The 22,699-nt window shown below is 36.7% G+C and overlaps 2 protein-coding genes across 2 annotated transcripts; both read right to left on the reverse strand.

Moving 5' to 3' along the window:
* Positions 1 to 2,881: 2,881 nt before the first annotated feature.
* Positions 2,882 to 8,279, reverse strand: LOC110902237 (polygalacturonate 4-alpha-galacturonosyltransferase-like). Its single transcript, XM_022148945.1, has 5 exons — positions 8,250 to 8,279; positions 7,835 to 8,169; positions 6,115 to 6,472; positions 4,441 to 5,019; positions 2,882 to 3,373 (listed from the first exon to the last, which is right to left on the reverse strand). The coding sequence occupies exons 1-5, from the start codon at positions 8,277 to 8,279 to the stop codon at positions 3,098 to 3,100; spliced, it is 1,578 nt and encodes a 525-aa protein (XP_022004637.1). The 3' UTR covers positions 2,882 to 3,097.
* Positions 8,280 to 9,252: 973 nt separating this feature from the next.
* LOC110900171 (polygalacturonate 4-alpha-galacturonosyltransferase) lies at positions 9,253 to 20,681 on the reverse strand. The gene is made up of 3 exons (XM_022147082.2): positions 20,287 to 20,681; positions 18,440 to 19,018; positions 9,253 to 9,761 (listed from the first exon to the last, which is right to left on the reverse strand). The coding sequence occupies exons 1-3, from the start codon at positions 20,620 to 20,622 to the stop codon at positions 9,486 to 9,488; spliced, it is 1,191 nt and encodes a 396-aa protein (XP_022002774.1). The 5' UTR covers positions 20,623 to 20,681; the 3' UTR covers positions 9,253 to 9,485.
* Between the last annotated feature and the right edge of the window lie 2,018 nt (positions 20,682 to 22,699).

The raw sequence follows: 22,699 nt of genomic DNA on the forward strand, positions 1-22,699 counted from the left end.
AAGGCCATCGCCTCTTGCGCCTAGGCCCATTTTTCAGGCGAGGCGAGGCAGTTACGCTTCCAGTCGAGGAAATTGCGCTTTAATTCTCCAGGTGATGGTGCATGTGCACATTCCGGCAACATTCCTAGATTCCGGACAGCTTCCGGCCAAGTTCTCTAAATTCCAACAAGATTCTAGCCAGATTTCTACTTTTATTCAAGGAAAACTACTTTATTACACTAATACACTAATATTTTGGTACTAATTAGATGATATAAAGTGTTACATAATAGACTTTGTTTATTTATTTGAAGAATATTATTCTTTTTCTAATACATAATATATTTTTAATTTTTTTTTCATTATGCGCTTTATTTTTCTCAAGCCCTCGCTTTTTTTGCGCTTTGCGCCTAGGCCCCAGACGAGGCCTGTGCGCCTTGAGTGCGCCTAGTGCCTTTAATAACTATGCTTGACCCCATAGTTATTGTGTGCAAATTCAGAGAAAATTTGCATGTCACCCTCGTCATAGCTAGAGCGTTAGCTAGAAAACCATCTGTAAATTCAATTTTAATTTATAACTAGTTTTACATGATGTATTCAAACAATCGATTTTGATCAATACCTTGTGCTTATAGCAATTGTTCTTCTACTCTTGTTTATTCTTTTGCGCATATTGTGAATTAGCTGACGATGAAACAATGATATCTGACACATTGATTAACTAATATCCCGCTGCAAACTAACTCACAGTGAATGTAGGGTACTAGCTAAGTTTTAGCTTGATTGCGATGCACACAAATTTAATCTCCCAACAACATTGTATCCTAGAAAGATCTAATTCTCTTGGTAGTAACTCGGACGGTATTCATGCAGTGGCAATATCTTATAAATAATGGATAAACAAAGTAGACATGACCTGGAAAGTTTACACAACTATTGCCCTAGGTTGTTAATAGATTTATGTAACAACTGGTGAATGCGAGTTAGATGGCAAGAATGCACAGCTACTATTACGACACGATTGTTTGATAACCCTATACTAGCAACTTCAGTTGACAAATTACAATAAAAAGAAGGTATGGATTTAAATAATTCCAACTTTCTCAATTTGGTCGATAATAATCCCAACTCAGTTATTGGGCGATAATAATCCGAAGTGATCCACATTTGGCCGATAATAGTCTGTGTTAAATATAGCTTAACGGAGTTAAGTTTTTTTTCCGAATTACAAACCGATGTTTTAGGGCTTTTGTTTAGAACGAGGATACGAGTTGATTGATGTAAAATTTACCTCGAAATACTGCCCCAAACGACGAAAACGGTGCTTTAATTCGGGTGTTTAAACTTCCAATTAACAAAAATCAAGCTGTTTGAAGCACCATTTCAATGTAAGTTTTACATAAATCAACTCGTATCCTCCTTCTGATCAAAATCCATAAAACATCAGTTTGTAATTCTGTAACACCTCGTAAAATCATATCCAATAATGCATTGACACTTGTCCCAAATCATAGTGATGCCTAATGTTGGCTAGGAGGGACTATTTTTGCCAAAAATGAAAACTATGAATGTGGAAGGACTAAAAGTGTCAACATGCTGAAACTATGCCTCTGAGTGACCTTACACGGTGTCCGTATTCTCAAATGAGCCACTTGTTGGACTAGAGGAACCATTGTGGAATTGTTTGAAAGTTTGTGAGAAGAAGGGTTAAAAGTGTCAACATGTTAATTTATACCTCTGAGTGACCTTTTGACGAACCGAGAGCTTTATGATGTTCGTCATACTCTCGGGTGTGCCTAATATTGGCCATTAAGGGCTTTTATGCCTAATATTGATAATACATGAGAGTTTGGAAGTTTAGGGGCTAGAAGTGTCAAAGAACAAAATTAAATTTGCTGACTAGGGTCCCATACGGACCGTATAGATTGACCTTTACGGTCTGCAAGCACTTGCCTAGCTCCAAAAAATTACTTGCAGTCCACACCAAGGATGCCAAACCTCCTCATTCAAATCTATGGACTTGTTGGTTGTTTATGACACGTTTAGGGACACTTGTTACCATCCCATGAAGCCTCTAAACACCTGGAATGATCAAAATCATCCTCAAAAACTATAAATAGGTGTTGGTTTTCATTGTAAACTTGCACCATTTCTTGTTTTCTCTTCCATTACTCTCCTCTGGAGGTTCCTGAGCATTTGGGAGCTTTCCTTTGAGTTTTAATCAGTCTCTTGGGTCACATGTAAGTGTTCCTTTCTTTGCTTGTTCATTTATTAGGCTTTTAAAGCCGAAAGTCAAGCGTTTTCGATAAACGCTTTGACTTTCGGTTTAGACCTTAATGGTCCAGCCATTGTTCGCAACAAACATGGCTACGTGATCATAATTAGGTAGGTGTTAATCCCTCAAAAGGACACCTCCTGAAAATCACGTATGCTTGGTCAATTGACGGGTCAAACTTATTGTCTTAAAAGTCAAACTGAGCAGATATTCATAATCTGAGTTTAGAGGTGTTCTAAAATATGTTTCTAACACTTAAACAACTTGGTAATAATTATTAGAAAATGTGTAAACATGTTCGGCTCGTTAATTCCAATTTTAGGGTCGGATCGCAACCGAAAGTCGCGAAGTTTGACTTCTGCTTTGACGTTCGAGTCTAACCCGAATTAGATTAGTTTGCTACTGATTTAAGGTTCCGTTATGACTTTAAACGCCTCGGATCAACTCGACCTCCCGCTTTTCAAAACCAGACTCTTTGACCTCCCCAGACCATCCTCTGACGAGAAAAATACAAAGACTCGAAAGAACTGCAAGGATGCAACCCGAAAGAACACAAACAAAAGAATCAGAAGAAGCATAGGCCATACGTATGAGAAATGAATGAACACAAACAAAAAGAACACGTGATTTTTCAGAAGAACGAAGGTAGATATACACATCCAAGTCCTTTACAATTAAACCTTCCTCCTACGAAAGTAACGAAACCAACACAAGATACATCCAAACTATTATCTTCGACACCTATTCCAAGCAAGTTGCATACACAAATACACGGGACTATAACACCAATATGAACTATAACAAAGAATAGAATGGAATGACTTTTCGATAATAAAAATCTTCTCATTCGCCTAGTTTGCAACCCCGAACATACGGGTGGTCAAACTTTATGTATTTGACCCAATATGAACGGTACTTTGTCATTGCCAACTCTAGCCACGGTTTCATGTTTCCGTTATAGTGAATCACAGCTGCTTTCTCGATATCCCTTTTATCAATGCTCGGGTTGTACCCGAGACCGAGTACATGCCATGACTTGTCGAGTGGATGTGTTAGCCCGTAGAATGTCATTAGTCCAGGTGGCAAAGTCCCGAGCTTCCATAAAACCCGATCTTCATTCTGATAACAACACAATCAGTAAATTATCTAACAGTTAATGAAATATATTGAGCCCAGATTGTATTGATGACAGGCATGTAAATGAACCTAACGAACACGAAGAGAAGCATGTTCATGTTCGTTCATTTAACTTTAACCGAACATGAACACGAGCATTTAATCGAACACATTTAACCGAGCATGAACATGAACATTTAATCTAGCACATTTTTTGTTCATGTTCGTTTATCAAGAAAATGGGCATGTTTGTGTTTGTTTATGTTCGTTCGTTTAAAACCTAAACAAACAGTTCAAGAACGTAAACGAATATAAACAAACATAATTTAACAAACAATAAACATCACAAATGAACAAACATAAATGAAAACAAATAAACATAATTGACCTAAACATAAACGAACATAAAGTTTCTATATGAATTAGTGATAAATTACGATAACTTCCATTGCAAAACCCATTTTTATTACTAGAAAACCCAATTACTAATTAATTATACTTATATAAGTAGTTAGAAAGTTCCTTTTATGTTTAATATTCATATAAATATAACTACTTATATATTTAAACTGAAACGAACATAAACGGACGTTCATGAACATAAATGAACGAACAAAATGTGTGTTCATGTTCATTCCTTAGAGAGTAAAGTACATGGATGGTCCAGTCCCTATGGTTATCCAAAATTTTGGATTTAGTCCAAAGTTTTTTAGAGTACACAGACGGTCCTTGTGGTTTGCAATTTGCAACGTATTTGGACCATCTGTGTACTTTTGGAAAAGTTGGGGACTACATGTGTTACAAAGTGCAAACCACAGGGACCATCCGTGTACTATAAAAAAGCTAGGGACTAAATCCAAAATTTTGGTTAACCACAGGGACCATCCGTGTACTTTACTCTCCTTAATTAAATCAACACAAAATTGTGTTCATGTTCGTTCGTTTATTATATAAACAAACTTCCCGTCGAACAAGTTCATGAACAGTTCATAAACGTTCGGTTCATTTACAGGCCTACAGGTAATAAGAATCTAGAGATAAAAAAAAAATTACTACTGTAAAAATCTTACCATATTTTGCCATTTGTGGTAAATACCAGTTATATCCTTCTTCTTCCACACATCAAGATCAAACATATTCATCCCGTAAGCCCATCCACACGCATTCGGGTCAAAATTTCTCGCAATATGAGGATTCGAGAAATTCAAATACTTATCAAAACGGTGAAAGCTTTCTCCACACGTTTCAACCGCACCGTTCACTTTCCCGTTCAGATCGACCTTCCATAACCCCGTTAAGTCTTTTTGAACCACAATATCATCATCCAAAAAAAGAATTTTGTTCAATTTGGGATAAACTTGAGGGAGATAAAACCGAAGGTGATTCAACATTGAAAGATATTTCGGGTTTCGGTATTTTAAATTTGATGAACCGGTTGTTTGATGATCTGATTTGAAATAGTATTCTTTCATTGCGGCGGATTCGAGTTGTCGAAGAACCGGACAGTAGGATGAGTTTAGCCATTTGAATTCGTCGACGTTTTCCACGTGGATTGTAGCTTTGCCAGGTGGATTAAGTAAAAACCACATGTTCATTGCTCCGAAATTTAATTTATCGGAGACGAGATGAAAAACATGTTTCTCTGGTTCCTGTATTAGATATAAATAAGATCATTAGAACCATTAAAAATCTTACAGCCTCCAAATTAAATTTAAAAAAAATATATATATACTTAACGTAGTTTTTGCAAATGAACAAAAACTAGCGAAATTTACCCGCTGCGGGAATTAGGCCAATATCGGTTTGGTTCATTACGGTACCGGCACTCGTTATGACAACCGAAAGAGAAAACAAAAAATATTGAAGAAAATTTATTACAAAAAATTTATAATAAATACAAATTAAATGGGTTAAAAGCGTATATTATTAATAGTATAAGGGGAAAACTCAAAATAAAAAAAAATAAAAAAAATAAAAAAAAAAAACCTCAAGATAAAGCCAAGTGACCAATCAAAGTGAACTCTATTCACAAAACTTGCAAGTCAATGCAACCTGGTTCATACAAAAGGCATGTTTTGACATATGCTTTATGCTTACTTGGACTGTAGGCAATCAAAATATTACCGTTCACAATCTGCAAAGTATTTATGTTTGACAGAACGTTCAAGAATCAAGATTAATTACAAGTAACTGATATTGCAAATCTTTGTATTGGTTTATAGACGAAAACCCATTGTTACATTGAAACGTATGCCATGATATATGATGCTTATAAATAAAAAAAAGAGTAATATGCCATTTTTGTCCCTGAGGTTTGGCCAGTTTAGCGACTTTCGTCCAAAGGTTTATTTTTCCAAATCTGGATTCAAAAGGTTTAAAATCTTGTCATTTTCATCCGGCTCGTTAACTCTATCCATTTTTCTCCTTTAAGTCAAGGGTATTTCCGTCTTTTTTGTTAACTTAAAGAGCAATTCGGTCTTTTTCACTTTATGTACAAGCATTTTGCATAATGTACAAGTATTCAAAATACCCTTAACGGAGAAAAAAAGATAAAGATACCTCTGACTTAACGAAGAAAAATGAGTGGAGTTAACAAGCCGGATGAGAATGGCAAGATTTCAAACCCTTTTAGATCCAGATGCGAAAAAACAAACCTTTGGACGAAAGTCGCAAAACTGGCCAAACCTCAGGGACGAAATGGCATTTTACTCAAAAGAAAAAAGGATACATAAATATATAAATACCTTAGCATTCTTGATAGTCGAATTCACAACCACCGATGCAGCCAAGACATTATCAGAGAACAGAGCATAATGATAGAGATCTGGATTCTCAAGATTCTCCCTCCTTGGGAATACGCGTTTCTCCAACGGAAGAAGATAATAATCGATTGTTAGGCGCATGGATAAGCAATGAATACCGTTTGGGATTGTTTTGGCAGCGATTTGACTCAAAAACATGCTCTGTTTCTTCAAGCTACGAACTTGTTCATCTGCTGACTGTAGCATCGCTCTCAGCTTCCCCGTGACTAACTTACAATCATATAGCTGTTCTTTAGCTTTAGACAGTAGTTGACCCATAGCTTTGATTTTCTCCGCAACACTAAGAATATTTTCATCAACAAAACACACTTAAATTTGTGCTATAGATGGCAAAATAGGGAGTCAGATGGGTTGCTATGCAGTTAATATTGGTGATATATCACCGATATATCGGTCAGAATATCGGCACTGGTATTACCGATGATATTGACCGATACATCACCGATTTTCCCCATATCAGTACCTTTCTTCTTATTGCTGCTATTAGTGTTTTAAGTCTTAATGAGTTCCTACTTGCTACAATTGTTAGTGTTTTACAAGTTGTAAAAGGTTAATTTGTTAATTCCACACGAAAAAGGGCAATTACAAAGCAATGGCAGGTAGTCGGGCAACAAGTTGCGCCGCCACCCCCTTTTGAATAGAAAAACCAATTCTACTAAATACAAAGTTTGAAACCTTTGGCGACGAAGAATTACTATTAACGACTTTTTGAACCCGATTCAAAAGTCGCACAGCGTTAGGAGCGAGACCACCAAAAGTATCAAACGCAAACGGGACAAACACATGTTGATTCTCCAGGCAGGCTTTCTCATGTTTTAAATTGCTATCTATCTATCTATCTATCTATCTATCTATCTATCTATATAAATTCTGCATGATACTAAAATTACCGATATCCCACCGCAATAACCTATATCTCAAATGTCGGCGTTTGACCGATATCCTTTTAACCGCATTAACTGCATAGGTAAATGGTCAAAATGGATAAAGTAGGACCAACATGCCAGCACTTTTCTTTTTGTCAATTTCTATTGTAGTATGATAAATACTTAATATAATGTGTAAAGTACAGTAGTACACGAAGGTCCCTGTGGTTTACCAAAATTTTGGATTTGGTCTCGAGCTTTCCAAAAGTACACGGATGGTCCCTGTGGTTGGCATTTTGTAACGCATTTAGCCCCCAACCAACAAATCTAAAGGTTTTCGCATGTCCAAGTTAGGGACTAAATGTGTTACAAAGTGCAAACCACAAGGACCATCCATGTACTTTTGGAAAAAATATGGGGACTAAATGTGTTACAAGTGCAAACCACAAGGACCATCTATGTATTTTTGGAAAGCTAGGGACCAAATCCAAGATTTTCGTAAACCACATGGACCATCTATGTACATTACTAAAACTTATTAAAAATAAAAAAGAGCCAAATTTGTTGATCTAAACATTAAAAACTAACAATTGTGTGAGCTAATAAGTTTAAAAAACGAATCCAAACAACACCGTATAAAAATACTGAATCAAATCTGTAAAGAGTATGTATTGAGTAATTTTTGTGTGAGCTAAAAAACTTTATTTTATTAGTTTGACCAATTATTAATAACATATAACTAAAGTTCATCCTTGCAATAATAGGCACCTACTGACCTGTGATTAAGATCAGCATCAGCAGTAGCATCTCCTAAAGCACGTTGACTTTCTTTAAGTTGACTTTGAAGTTCATGTGCTAATTGTGTCTTGTTTTTCATTGTTGCAATGCTCATATAAACCCTAGCCATAATCATTTGATCCCGGACCAATCGTATAGTTGTGTCAATGTTCTCGTTATCGTTCTCTTTTCTCCAAATACTGTACTTCCCAAGAACAGCAGAGTCAACCGACTTTGACCGCTCGATGGCCGCATTTTCAAGCTTTATGATGACATTGTTGTCGTTTTTCACTAAATCAGCCGCTCGATTTTCGCGTCTTTTATCTCTCAGTTTCTACAATGGTAAAAAAGAGTAAATTTAATCATCTCATAAAGGGTATATCCGTATATGTTACTATGGGGCTGCAAACAAACCAAATGTTCAGCGAACAGCTCGTGAAACATTCGGTGGGAAGTTCGTTTGTGTTCGTTCCTTTATTGGACAAATGAACACGAACAAGAAATTTTGTTCGTTTAGTTAAATGAACGGACATGAACAGAGGCCACGTTAGTTCATTTATGTTCGTGAACGTGTTCGTTTATGTTCGATTGTGTTCGATAGTTAATTAGTGTTTTTAGTTTTTATATTTTATTTAAATACTTCAAAATTCCGACCAACAAAATATTTAATAAGTGTCAGTGTATCATATATTTTGTTCATGAACGCTTGTTTGTGTACGTTTGTTTCCATTTGTGTTCATGAACGTCCATTTTCGTTCGTTGCCTAAAATTAACAAATGAACACGAACAAGTTCATTTCCTTAACAAACGAACACGAACATAAAATCTCGCTTGGTAAGTGGTCATGAACGAACAATTCATGAACACATATATTTCTTAACAAACGAACATGAACAAGATCTTCTTCATGTTCGTTCGGTTCGTTTGCAGCCCTAATCCTTTAAGGAATTCAGATTGAAATATTCATAATCTGAGTTTAGAGGTGTTCTAAAATATGTTTCTAACACTTAAACAACTTGGTAATAATTATTAGAACAAGTGTAAACATGTTCGTGTTCTAAAATATGTTTCTAACACTTAAACAACTTGGTAATAATTATTAGAACAAGTGTAAACATGTTCGGCTCGTTAATTCCAATTTTAGGTTCGGTTTGCAACCAAAAGTCACGAAGTTTGACTTCTGCTTTGACTTTCGATTCTGACCCGAATTAGATTAGTTTGCTACTGATTTAAGGTTCCGTTATGACTGTAAACGCCTCGGATCGACATCGACCTCCCACTTTTCAAAACCAGACTCTTTGAGCTCCCCAAACCATCCTTTGACGAGAAAAATACAAAGACTCGAAAGAACTGCAAGGATGCAACCCGAAAGAACACAAACAAAAAGAACACGTATGAGAAATGAATGAACACAAACTAAAAGAACACGTGATTCTTTCAGAAGAACGAAGGTAGATATACACATCCAAGTCCTTTACAATTAAACCTTCCTCCTACGAAAGTAACGAAACCAACACAAGATACATCCAAACTATTATCTTCGACACCTATTCCAAGCAAGTTGCATACACAAATACACGGGAACTATAACACCAATATGAACTATAACAAAGAATAGAATGGAATGACTTTTCGAAAATAAAAATCTTCTCATTCGCCTAGTTTGCAACCCCGAACATATGGGTGGTCAAACTTTATGTATTTGACCCAATATGAACGGTACTTTGTCATTGCCAACTCTAGCCACGGTTTCATGTTTCCGTTATAGTGAATCACAGCTGCTTTCTCGATATCCTTTTTATCAATGCTCGGGTTGTACCCGAGACCGAGTACATGCCATGACTTGTCGAGTGGATGTGTTAGCCCGTAAAATGTCATTAGTCCAGGTGGCAACGTCCCGAGCTTCCATAAAACCCGATCTTCATTCTGATAACAACACAATCAGTAAATTATCTAACAGTTAATGAAATATATTGAGCCTAGATTGTATTCATGACAAGCATATAGGCATGTAAATGAACCTAATGAACACGAAGAGAAGCATGTTCATGTTCGTTCATTTAACTTTATTTAACTTTAACCGAACATGAACACGAGCATTTAATCGAACACATTTAACCGAACATGAACATGAACATGAACATTTAATCTAACACATTTTTTGTTCATGTTCGTTTATCAAGAAAATGGGCATGTTCGTGTTGGTTTATGTTCGTTCGTTTAAAACCTAAACAAACAGTTCAAGAACGTAAACGAACATAAACAAACATAATTTAACAAACAATAAACAACACAAATGAAAACAAATAAACATAATTGGCTAAACATAAACGAACATAAAGTAAGTTTTTATATAAATTAGTGATAAATTACGATAACTTCCATTGCAAAACCCATTTTTATTACTAGAAAATGTAGGTCCCTCTCGGAGGATCGAGAACAAACCTAAACCTTGTTATACTAACTTGCTAGTGAGTGCGGAATCCAAACCAACAAGCAAACCGGGAAGATGCAAGAACAAACACAACACAAGAAGTTCACCGATTAACACCAATGTATTAATACGTATGAAGGTTCCGGTTACAAGTACAATGTTTACAACTCTAACATGTAAACTCTCAAAGTGTGTGTGTGAGTTTCGGACAGAATGCTCTCAACACAATGTGTGTGTTTTCTCTCAAATGTCTGTCTGTCTGACTGCCGAAACTCAAACAATGCATGGATATTTATACCCATACTCAGCATGTCGTGTCCGAAGGATTCGACAGATGGTCCGAAGGATCATCTGTCGACTACAACATAGTCGAATGATCAGCATTGACCTCGAAGGATCATCCTTCGAGGTCTAGTGGTCGAACCATGTCGAACCATGTCCAATGGTCGAACCATGGCTACTGGTCGAACCATATCTTTCGAGCACCTCGAAGGATCAAGTATCCTTCGAGGCTATCCTTCGAGACTGACTTTATCTTTCTAACTGTTGACCAAGTCTTCCGGAGGATGGTTGACTGGTCAACTTACAGGCTAATTAGGACATCGTTTATATACAGACCGAATACAGACAAAGTACAGACACAAGTGCACCAACAAACTCCCCCTTGGCTGTAGCTTTGTCTTTAGCTTTGTCTTGATCTTCTAAAGCTTGATCTTGTCTTGATCTTGTATAGATGTAGACGAATCTCAATCTTCGACGATCTTTGGTCTTCGAGTTCTCAAAACTCTGATGTCCTTTCGCGTCTTCAATGTCGGAGGATCTTCAAAGTCTTCACGCCTTGAAAGCTGAGAGTGTATCAACAAACTACCCGTATCATGTAGGAAGTGTGTTGACAAACTCCCCCTTAACATAAGCTCCCCCTTGAGTTATGCTCGTGAAATACTTTAATTTTATGAAGTGAGATCCATGTGGTGCTGATGATGGCCAGCGGCAACTCGATGATCTTCATTGCTTGAGCGCCTTCACGATGTGTCTTCATTCCGAAGCTATGTCATCGACCATGTTCTCCTAGCCTTTAGAATCTGCACATGCAAGAAATCTAAACGCGTAATGAGAACAACTGCTTGGAATATAGTTCATCATAAACAAATGACACACGTATGACCATGTCATAATCAAACACCGTCCGACAGTTTGAAAGTTTAAATAAATTTGTCAATTTTAGATTTAACTTTCAAAAACTTGCAAATTTCGACCGTTTATGAAGATTTAGTCGATTTCGGTTTTCGTTCAGGTTTCAGGTAACGAAGACTTGAGTTCCAACATCGTACGATCGAAAATAAAGCAGAAATAAAATCTTTTTGGTATTTTTGAATATTTCAAATGTAAAGACTGAAAGCAGTAAATAAATATATAGATATTCTTTTTGCGAGTTTCGAGGGTAAGAGAATCATATCAGTGTACGGTCATGCCAAAACGCTCTTGTTGTTCTATTAGTTAACATTAAGATAAGCATCCTATAACAATTATCGGTATTGTTGTCCACTTAAACTCAACTTATCAGATGTAATCATGTTTAGAGGATACGTTAAGGTATGATTTATACTTACCGACCGGTGTTCATCCACATCACGACACATTCCCGTATCAAGGTATGCACGAGGGTTCATCTTACCGGTGAGTATATCGTTTATCATCTGTTTGACCGTATATGATGTGAGATTCTCACTTATTTGATTTGAAAACAAGCCCTATGTGATAGAATCACTTATTTATGAGGAACTTGATTTTCGAATGCATGAGGGCACAGGTGCAAGTCCGTGAACAGGTCAGTACTTCCGTACAGCAGAGAGACGAACTTGACACCCGGATAAATGTGATATTTTATCACTTATTTGATTTGGACATGTGATTGTTTATCACTTATTGAGGTCGAATGCAGTATGTAATATTTACACGTATGTATAGTATCATGGAAGATCTTAGACTTCGTCTATTTATAGAAGCAACCATGATACCCAGATGATAAGCAGCATAAAGACCGAATATCTCAGAACCTCGGCAATCTATCAAACGAAATTTCGGTACTAAGACCATATGCCAATGAGTGGTTCCCACCTGATCTTCAGTCGATTAAGATTTATATCACCCTGCACACTTTAAAATGATTGTGAGCCTACCGATACATCTTATATAGAGCTGCTTATCGTTTTGCATTTAAAGTTTAAAGAGGCTTGGATAGACCACTGATGTACTATCATTTTCTCTTTTTCTCGCCAAGAAACTCATTTTTGTTTTTCTATTGTTTTTGTGTTTTTGAAATTTTTCAATGTTTTTGGATTTTCAAGATTTGGATTACTCCCCCTAAAATCAATAAACTAAGATAAATTTAAAAGACACAACAATATTTACAAAAATGATTTTCCGATGTTGGTTTACTCTTGCTTGACCTTAATGCCGTTTACCAATAATAAATAGTCAAATCTTGATTTGTCAAAAGCTTTGGTAAATAAGTCGGCACGTTGGTCATCGGTGTGGACCTTAACAACATCGACGAGTTTCATTGTGAAACTATCACGTGTGAGGTGATATTCGGGCTCAACGTGTCAGGTCAAAGAGTGCTGTATAAGATGACAACAGTTCATAAAGCAGCTTAGAAAATCAACAAATATAGGAGAGATTAGAAATTCAAAAACCGTGTCCTGCAACTGCTTTGCGCATTGCAAGGAATCTGAGCACTCTCCCAAACTGGATATCCACCCGTTGTGGACGTTAAAGTCGATTTTTTTTTTTTTTTTTTTTTTTTTTTTTTTTTTTTTTTTTTTTTTGTAGCTACTGAAAAAATCTCTTCACAGCAACACGATCAAAACCCTTGGTTTCGGCTGGTCTTCCATATTCCACCAGCGAAGGTCTTTATCATTCTCTTTCAGAAGAAGTGTGCGGTTGTTCAATCCACGCCAAGACATTTACACATCAGGTGCAACTCGTTCAACAGCACATATTCTTCAATCACACCGTAAAGAAATCTTTCCTGAGCACCCGGTCAAAAACCATAACAACCAAATTTTGGCATGTTCTTCATTTGGTCGAACTTTGCAGCTCCGTTCAACAGACAATTCTGTCTTCTTTTCTTTTCTCTCCAACACAGGCAACAGTTTCTTCTGTCGCCTATCTTGTGCAAGGACATTCCACTATCAACAATCCTATGACTATCGATAGTTCCTCCTGGAACTTCCTGCACACTCACTCAGAGATTAGTTGGAGAGGGGGACCCAAGCCTTCATAGACTTGGGTTGCCCCTGAGAATCAAGAAATGTAATTTCAACCTCTTGATGATTTGGAAATTTAACGCCTCCCCCTGAACCTTCACCTGTTTTCGGTCTCCAAGCTTGTTTTTGTTTACCAGATTGTGTATTATGTACAATTTCTGGTTTTAAAGGTTGTGACAAGCTAGGTTTCCTTTTAACAGTTTCCGGTTTTAAAGCCTTTTCGATCACCTTTACATTTTTACGTCGTTGTTTTGTTTCTTGTTCTTTAATTGTGCGTTTGTCATGTTTTGGAGAAACAGGACGACGTTGTGAGTGACCTTGTTCAGAGGGGGTTCTTTCAACAAAATTCGGTTTGGGCAAATTTGTGCAGTCTTTAATGATGTGCCCAAACTTCCCACATTTGAAACAAGTTCTCCTTTCAACAAACTTAGGAGAATTTGTTCGACTAGCAGATGTCGAACCTGTAGAACCCGAGGTACTTGCTCTTTCATCACACCCGTTTGTGTGTTGGGTGTAATTGTTATCGCTATTTCGTTTCAAAATCTTGACTTGTTGTACAAAATCGGTGTTTGATTTGTTTTCAAAAGTCTCAATTTTGTCCGAACCCCTTGATGCTACAAATTTAACATCTTTTGCTTTCTTCTTGTAACGAGCTCCTTTTGATTCAACTTTAGCCTTAGCCTTTGGCTTTGGAGCTCGTTGTTGTTGTTTACCCTTAAAGGCAATTGGTTGTTGCTTCGTCGGTGGTTTCTGATTTCCAAATTGTTTTCTGATTTCAGCTTTTGGAATTGGATCACATTGAGTTACAGTAACTCCAGGGATCGTCTTTCCCAAAAACTTGCTCGTGTTATCTTCAAAAACTTTATCAATCAAGGATGGATTGACATTTTTAATTGGAAAATCATTGTTTGAATAAATTTTAACATCTCCGACCAAAGTGTACAACAAATTACTGCTTTTAACAGCAAACACACTTTCTTTGTCATTCTTGACATCTTTGACAAGATTTATCACTTTCTTGGCAACAGGTTGCACGACAGGAGTAGGAGGATCACAAAGAATATGATTCTCAATTGGAATTTCTACTCCTTTCGCCTCATCAAGTGATTCATCCTGGTCATTCACATCTGATTCATCATCTGAAGAATCACATTCCTCAATAGTTGGAGGACTTTGATTTGAAGCACATGATGACTTTTCTTTGTTATCAGATGGGCCCTCCGATGAATTGTCCGGTTTGAACCCTAGGCCAGTAGAAAATTCCTCAAAGTTCAGAGGCACACTGGGCTCAAACCGTGGCATATCTTCTTCATCAGGTGGTGGAGCATAATTTCCTCTCAAAGGAGGTGGACACTTCTTATATCCAACACCACTCACATTTCCTTTCAGTTGCTGAACATCGATGATGTGATCAAGCACAAATCGGGAGTTAGAATAACTATCCAATTTCTGTTTGATCGCATCATGCTCGCATTTGGCAATGGCTAATTGTTTCTTGGTTTCCTCAACAAGATTTATATATTCATTTATGCTAACTTGTTTATGGTAAACCACTTTGTTAACTTCCGAAACACTTTTCTGTAAATTTTCCAGTTTAGTTTTAAACTCTGTTTCGTTTCTTGTTAATGCCATATTTGCCTCTTTGCATTTAGCCATTTCAACAACTAAACTCTGATTGTGACTGTGAATTGTGTCACATTCAAGCTTCACCCTCTCGCATTCACTCCTCATATATTCACATGATTTACAATTAACGACAGTAGGAGTTTCAGCGTTTACCTGACTTGAAGAGGCTACATTTGCCATACAGGCAGTGTGAAAAGAAAAAGCTCCATCTTCAGTGAGAATCTTCTCCATTTCTTTCGATGTAGCATCAGCTTTCTCGATCAAGTCAGATTTCTTGTCAGCCTCATTCGACAAATTATCAGCTTCATTATCAGCTTCAGAATCAATTCTTTCATTCAGATTGGATTCTTCATCTGAACTGCTACTATATCCTGAACTGTCATCTGAACTGTCATCATTTTCCGAAGATTGACCATCATTGACATTCTTGACAATCTCAACGTAAAATGCAGTTCTTGTTTGATCACCGTTTCCCAACTGTATGTTCGGACCACAATCGACACTAGGATCAAATTGAGGCTGTGTTGTGGAAACTTGGGCTTGTACTTGGGTTTGATTGAACTGCGGACACGGAGAAGAATTTGTATTGGATTCAAACTCCGTTTGAAGCTTCGGTTGCTGAACAAAACTAGAACTAGCAGAAGGACCAAAACCAGGCAAATACACTTCCATGCTTTGAGTAGGTGTAATCCTTTTGGCTTTTCGAATTTCCACTTCGTTCTTTTGCTCCAACTTCTGAATGAATTCATAGATATTAACATTGACAGCATCTAAAACGCCCGTATGCTTTAAAAACTCTATGAATGGGCTCCACTTTGGAGGTAGAGCATCAGCAAACCGTGCTACCATTTCCTGTTGAGATGTACGAATACCAGAATAACACATTTCACACATCAAATGATAATAACGAGTAGTTATATCATTTAAGGTTTCATTCTCTAAGAAATAAAATGATTTGAATTTCTTCTTCAACAGATCCTGGCGTGTCTTTCTAGTAACTGCATATCCTTCTCCTCCCGCAACCAAAAGATTCTGCATGTTTTGATTTTGGTTCGACACCATTGCCCATTGACTTGAACTTATTGACTGTTGTTGTTTAGGTATGGTACTCGTCATATACTCAGCCATTGACATCTGTTTTAGATCTAGTTGTGAATCCGTACTCCAATCCCAAGGACTTGTACAGCTCATTTTGATCGAATATTAATTGAGATCTTTCACAAACACAAACTGTTACGTTTAAACAGACAAGATTTGAAAGATACAATCTGTTCGAAAGATCAAGACTTGTTCGAAGGATCAACAGTGATCAAAGGATTGCTGTTGAGTTTCGAGCAGAGTCTTCGAAAGATTCACCACGAAGGATCCTTATCCTTCGACAAATTATCACGAAAGATTCAAGTTCGAAAGATCTTTATCTTTCGAATACAAACCTCGAAAGATTCTCAACGAAAGATCCTTATCTTTCGAGAAGTATACTTATCTTTCGGACACAATCTTTCGAAAAGATTCCAAACTCGAAGGATAGACTATAGACACCGAAAGACCACTCGAAGGATGCTGATCTTTCGAGTTGTCTTCAATCGAAAGATGATCTTTCGAAATCGAAAGATATCCTTCGGCAGCTACTGACACACTGACACAGATGTGACGGTTAGGTGAAAAAGGTGATGGGTTGGTGCACAACTTTCGGCAGAAGGTATGTGCAGACACTCCTTTTTCCACCAACTTTTTGACTTTCAAAAAGTTTACCAAAAATGACAACCTTATCTTCAAGTTCAGTCACCGGAATAATTACCGGAATATGGCCGGAAAAATCAAAGTTTCACAAACACGATTTTTATGTTACCCAAACCGACCCCAAACACTCCCAATAGGTTTAGGAACCGTTTTTATGCAGAAAACTACCAAAAACGAGTGCTAAACCAAGTGTTCAAAACACACCAAGAACTTGAACAAACACCCGGTTTTAAACAAGGTTAAGAGCGAGGCTCTGATACCACTTGTAGGTCCCTCTCGGAGGATCGAGAACAAACCTAAACCTTGTTATACTAACTTGCTAGTGAGTGCGGAATCCAAACCAACAAGCAAACCGGGAAGATGCAAGAACAAACACAACACAAGAAGTTCACCGATTAACACCAATGTATTAATACGTATGAAGGTTCCGGTTACAAGTACAATGTTTACAACTCTAACATGTAAACTCTCAAAGTGTGTGTGTGAGTTTCGGACAGAATGCTCTCAACACAATGTGTGTGTTTTCTCTCAAATGTCTGTCTGTCTGACTGCCGAAACTCAAACAATGCATGGATATTTATACCCATACTCAGCATGTCGTGTCCGAAGGATTCGACAGATGGTCCGAAGGATCATCTGTCGACTACAACATAGTCGAATGATCAGCATTGACCTCGAAGGATCATCCTTCGAGGTCTAGTGGTCGAACCATGTCGAACCATGTCCAATGGTCGAACCATGGCTACTGGTCGAACCATATCTTTCGAGCACCTCGAAGGATCAAGTATCCTTCGAGGCTATCCTTCGAGACTGACTTTATCTTTCTAACTGTTGACCAAGTCTTCCGGAGGATGGTTGACTGGTCAACTTACAGGCTAATTAGGACATCGTTTATATACAGACCGAATACAGACAAAGTACAGACACAAGTGCACCAACAGAAAACCCAATTACTAATTAATTATACTTATATAAGTAGTTAGAAAGTTCCTTTTATGTTTAATATTCATATAAATATAACTACTTATGAATTTAAACCGAAACAAAATGAACGAACATAAACGGACGTTCATGAACATAAATGAACGAACAAAATGTGTGTTCATGTTCATTCCTTAAAGAGTAAAGTACATGGATGGTCCCTGTGGTTATCCAAAATTTTGGATTTAGTCCAAAGTTTTTTAAAGTACGCTTGTGGTTTGCAATTTGCAACATATTGGGACCATCTGTGTACTTTTGGCAAAAGTTGGGGACTAAATGTGTTACAAAGTGCAAACCACAAGGGACCATCCGTGTACTTTAAAAAAGCTAAGGACTAAATCCAAAATTTTGGTTAACCACAGGGACCATCAGTGTACTTTACTCTTCCTTAAATTAAATCAACACAAAATTGTGTTCATGTTCGTTCGTTTATTATATAAACAAACTTCCCGTCGAACAAGTTCACGAACAGTTCATAAACGTTCGGTTCATTTACAAGCCTACATGTAATAAGAATCTAGAGAAAAAAAAAATTACTACTGTAAAAATCTTACCATATTTTGCCATTTGTGGTAAATACCAGTTATATCCTTCTTCTTCCACACATCAAGATCAAACATATTCATCCCGTAAGCCCATCCACACGCATTCGGGTCAAAATTTCTCGCAATATGAGGATTCGAGAAATTCAAATACTTATCAAAACGGTGAAAGCTTTCTCCACACGTTTCAACCGCACCGTTCACTTTCCCGTTCAGATCGACCTTCCATAACCCCGTTAAGTCTTTTTGAACCACAATATCATCATCCAGAAAAAGAATTTTGTTCAATTTGGGATAAACTTGAGGGAGATAAAACCGAAGGTGATTCAACATTGAAAGATACTTCGGGTTTCGGTATTTTAAATTTGATGAACCGGTTGTTTGATGATCTGATTTGAAATAGTATTCTTTCATTGCGGCGGATTCGAGTTGTCGAAGAACCGGACAGTAGGATGAGTTTAGCCATTTGAATTCGTCGACGTTTTCCACGTGGATTGTAGCTTTACCAGGTGGATTAAGTAAAAACCACATGTTCATTGCTCCGAAATTTAATTTATCGGAGACGAGATGAAAAACATGTTTCTCTGGTTCCTGTATTAGATATAAATAAGATCATTAGAACCATTAAAATCTTACAGCCTCCAAATTAAATTTAAAAAAAATTATACTTAACGTAGTTTTTGCAAATGAACAAAAACTAGCGAAATTTACCCGCGCTACGCAGCGGGAATTAGGCCATTATCGGTTTGGTTCATTACGGTACCGGCACTCGTTATGACAACCGAAAGAGAAAACCAAAAAAATAAAATTGTTATAAGCCCAAAATGATTTCGACACATATTTTACATTGATCAAAAACCATAAAAACGAATATCGGCACTGGTTCCGTAAGTAAATACCGGTACCGATACTGTTCGGTTGAAATCAGTTTGGTTCGTCGCGTTATCGGCACTCGTATAGTATAGCTTGTGCTACGAAAAAAAACTATATTTCGAATACAACTGCGTTTTCGATAAAATTTATATAGCAATGTCGAGAATAAAAAGATGAACACAATTGTATTCAGTTTTCTTTTTAATTAACGAACACGAGTTATTGAAGAAAATCATAATAAATACAAATTAAATGGGTTAAAAGCGTATATTATTAATAGTATAAGGGGAAAACTCAAAATTTAAAAAAAAAAAAAAAAAAAAAAACTCAAGATAAAGCCAAGTGACCAATCAAAGTGAACTCTATTCACAAAACTTGCAAGTCAATGCAACCTGGCCCAGACAAAAGGCATGTTTTGACATATGCTTGATGCTTACTTGGACTATAGGCAATCAAAATATTATCGTTCACAATCTGCGAAGTATTTATGTTTGACAGGACGTTCAAGAATCAAGATTAATTGTAAAAACAAGTAACAGATATTGCAAATCTTTGTACTGGTTTATAGATGACAACCCATTGTTAGGTTGAAACGTATGCCATGATATATGATGCTTATAAAAAAAAGAGTAAAATGCCATTTTTGTCCCTGAGGTTTGGCCAGTTTAGCGACTTTCGTCCAAAGGTTTGTTTTTCCAAATCAGGATTCAAAAGGTTTGAAATCTTGTCATTTTCATCCAGCTCGTTAACTCTATCAATTTTTCTCCGTTAAGTCAAGGGTATTTCCATCTTTTTTGTTAACTTAAAGAGCAATTCGGTCTTTTTCACTTTATGTACAAGCATTTTGCATAATGTACAAGTATTCAAAATACCCTTAACGGAGAAAAAAAAGATAAAGATACCTCTGACTTAACGAAGAAAAATGGGTGGAGTTAACAAGACGAAATGGCATTTTACCCAAAAGAAAAAAGGATGCATAAATATACCTTAGCATTCTTGATAGTCGAATTCACAACCACCGATGCAGCCAAGACATTATCAGAGAACAGAGCATAATGATAGAGATCTGGATTCTCAAGATTCTCCCTCCTTGGGAATACACGTTTCTCCAATGGAAGAAGATAATAATCGATTGTTAGGCGCATGGATAAGCAATGAATACCGTTTGGGATTGTTTTGGCAGCGATTTGACTCAAAAACATGCTCTGTTTCTTCAAGCTACGAACTTGTTCATCTGCTGACTGTAGCATAGCTCTCAGCTTCCCCGTGACTAACTTACAATCATATAGCTGTTCTTTAGCTTTAGACAGTAGTTGACCCATAGCTTTGATTTTCTCCGCAACACTAAGAATATTTTCATCAACAAAACACACTTAAAATTGTGCTATAGATGGCAAAATAGGGGGTCAGATGGGTTGCTATGCAGTTAATATTGGTGATATATCACCGATATATCGGTCAGAATATCGGCACTGGTATTATCGGTGATATTGACCGATACATCACCGATTTTCCCCATAGCAGTACCTTTCTTCTTATTGCTGCTATTAGTGTTTTAAGTCTTAATGAGTTCCTACTTGCTACAATTGTTGGTGTTTTACAAGTTGTAAAAGGTTAATTTGTTAATGGTAGGAGAGTATACTAAATCTATATAAATTCTGCATGATACTAAAATTACCGATATCCCACCGCAATAACCTATATCTCAAATATCGGTCTTTGACCGATATCCTTTTAACCGCATTAACTGCATATGTAAATGGTCAAAAATGGATAAAGTAGGACCAACATGCCAACACTTTTCTTTTTGTCAATTTCTATTGTAGTATGATAAATACTTAATATAATGTGTAAAGTACAGTAGTACACGAAGGTCCCTGTGGTTTACCAAAATTTTGGATTTGGTCTCTAGCTTTCCAGAAGTACACGGATGGTCCCTGTGGTTGGCATTTTGTAACGCATTTAGCCCCCAACCAACAAATCTAAAGGTTTTAGCATGTCCAAGTTAGGGACCTAATGTGTTACAAAGTGCAAACCACAAGGACCATCCATGTACTTTTGGAAAAAATATGGGGACTAAATGTGTCACAAGTGCAAACCACAAGGACCATCTATGTATTTTTAGAAAGCTAGGGACCAAATACAAAATTTTCGTAAACCACATGGACCATCCGTGTACATTACTAAAACTTATTAAAAATAAAAAAGAGCCAAATTTGTTGATCCAAACATTAAAAACTAACCACTGAAGCGAGTTACCTCTAGCGAAGATTGATGAAGTCTCGCTAATGAAGAAGAGATGCCACGTGTTAGCCTATCATTTGACGAAGACAATCTGTTGAGAGGATGTTATACATAATTGTCACTTGTCAATTCCGTACGTCTCAACAAGAATATAGATACATGAGTCTGCATTGATATTATTATCACTTGACCCCATAGTTTAATGTGTGCAAATTCAGAGAAAATTTGCATGTCACCCTCGTCATAGCTAGAGCGTTAGCTAGAAAACCATCTGTAAATTCAATTTTAATTTATAACTAGAAGATACCCAAACAATTGCAGGCAGTGGATTTGCATTTTTGCATACTTCAAGAACAATAATAAAACCAGCAATATTACTATGAGTATAAGATTTTGGGTTTCTGCATTGCATATCTAACACCAGCTTGAGCAGCTAAATAAATAACATGAGGAAAATGAACTACCTCAAAGAGTTTGTTCAGCAAACCGGTGTCCTTTATGTCCCCTTCCACAATGAAAATCCCACTTTTTTTTCCGACGAAACCGGCTGCTACGGTGACCAAAACAGAGTACCCTGTTTTCAATCCGATGTTGACTGATGACTTGACCGTTACTCCCATCTGTATCCCTATACACACACAACTCTCAGTTTAACCTAATCGAACAGAGAGTGAGTGGTCATGTGAAAGATAGCAGTATTAGAAAGGTAACCTAGGACACAAAAATAATTAAGGTGTTGTATATTAATAAAATAAATAGTAAAAAGTAATCTAATTTAATAAAATGAAATATGGATATAAAAGAACCTATAGGGTTTGTATGAATAACAGCTAACAACTAACTGATGTAGAAAATAAAAAAATCAGAACATACCTACTTTTTAAACTACTTTCAAAGTGAACATTAGCAGCCTAAAATATCCAAATGAATCACATAGATATAGTCCAATTAACAGATTAAGTGACCATTTCCAAAAGCAATCTGCATGCATGGTACGTATGATCACATACAAATCTACACACAGCCATCAAACTAAAGTTCTACTTTTATGAACAAATAACATAATTAGTTAATAAAAGCTCATAAACTTTCCTGAAAAAGAAACGGGTCAGTGGGTCACTCGTTCAAGGGTATGCGAAATTTATACGTATATAA

Source organism: Helianthus annuus, chromosome 13 (genome assembly GCF_002127325.2).
Source record: "Helianthus annuus cultivar XRQ/B chromosome 13, HanXRQr2.0-SUNRISE, whole genome shotgun sequence".
In the NCBI taxonomy this organism is placed as follows: domain Eukaryota; kingdom Viridiplantae; phylum Streptophyta; class Magnoliopsida; order Asterales; family Asteraceae; genus Helianthus; species Helianthus annuus.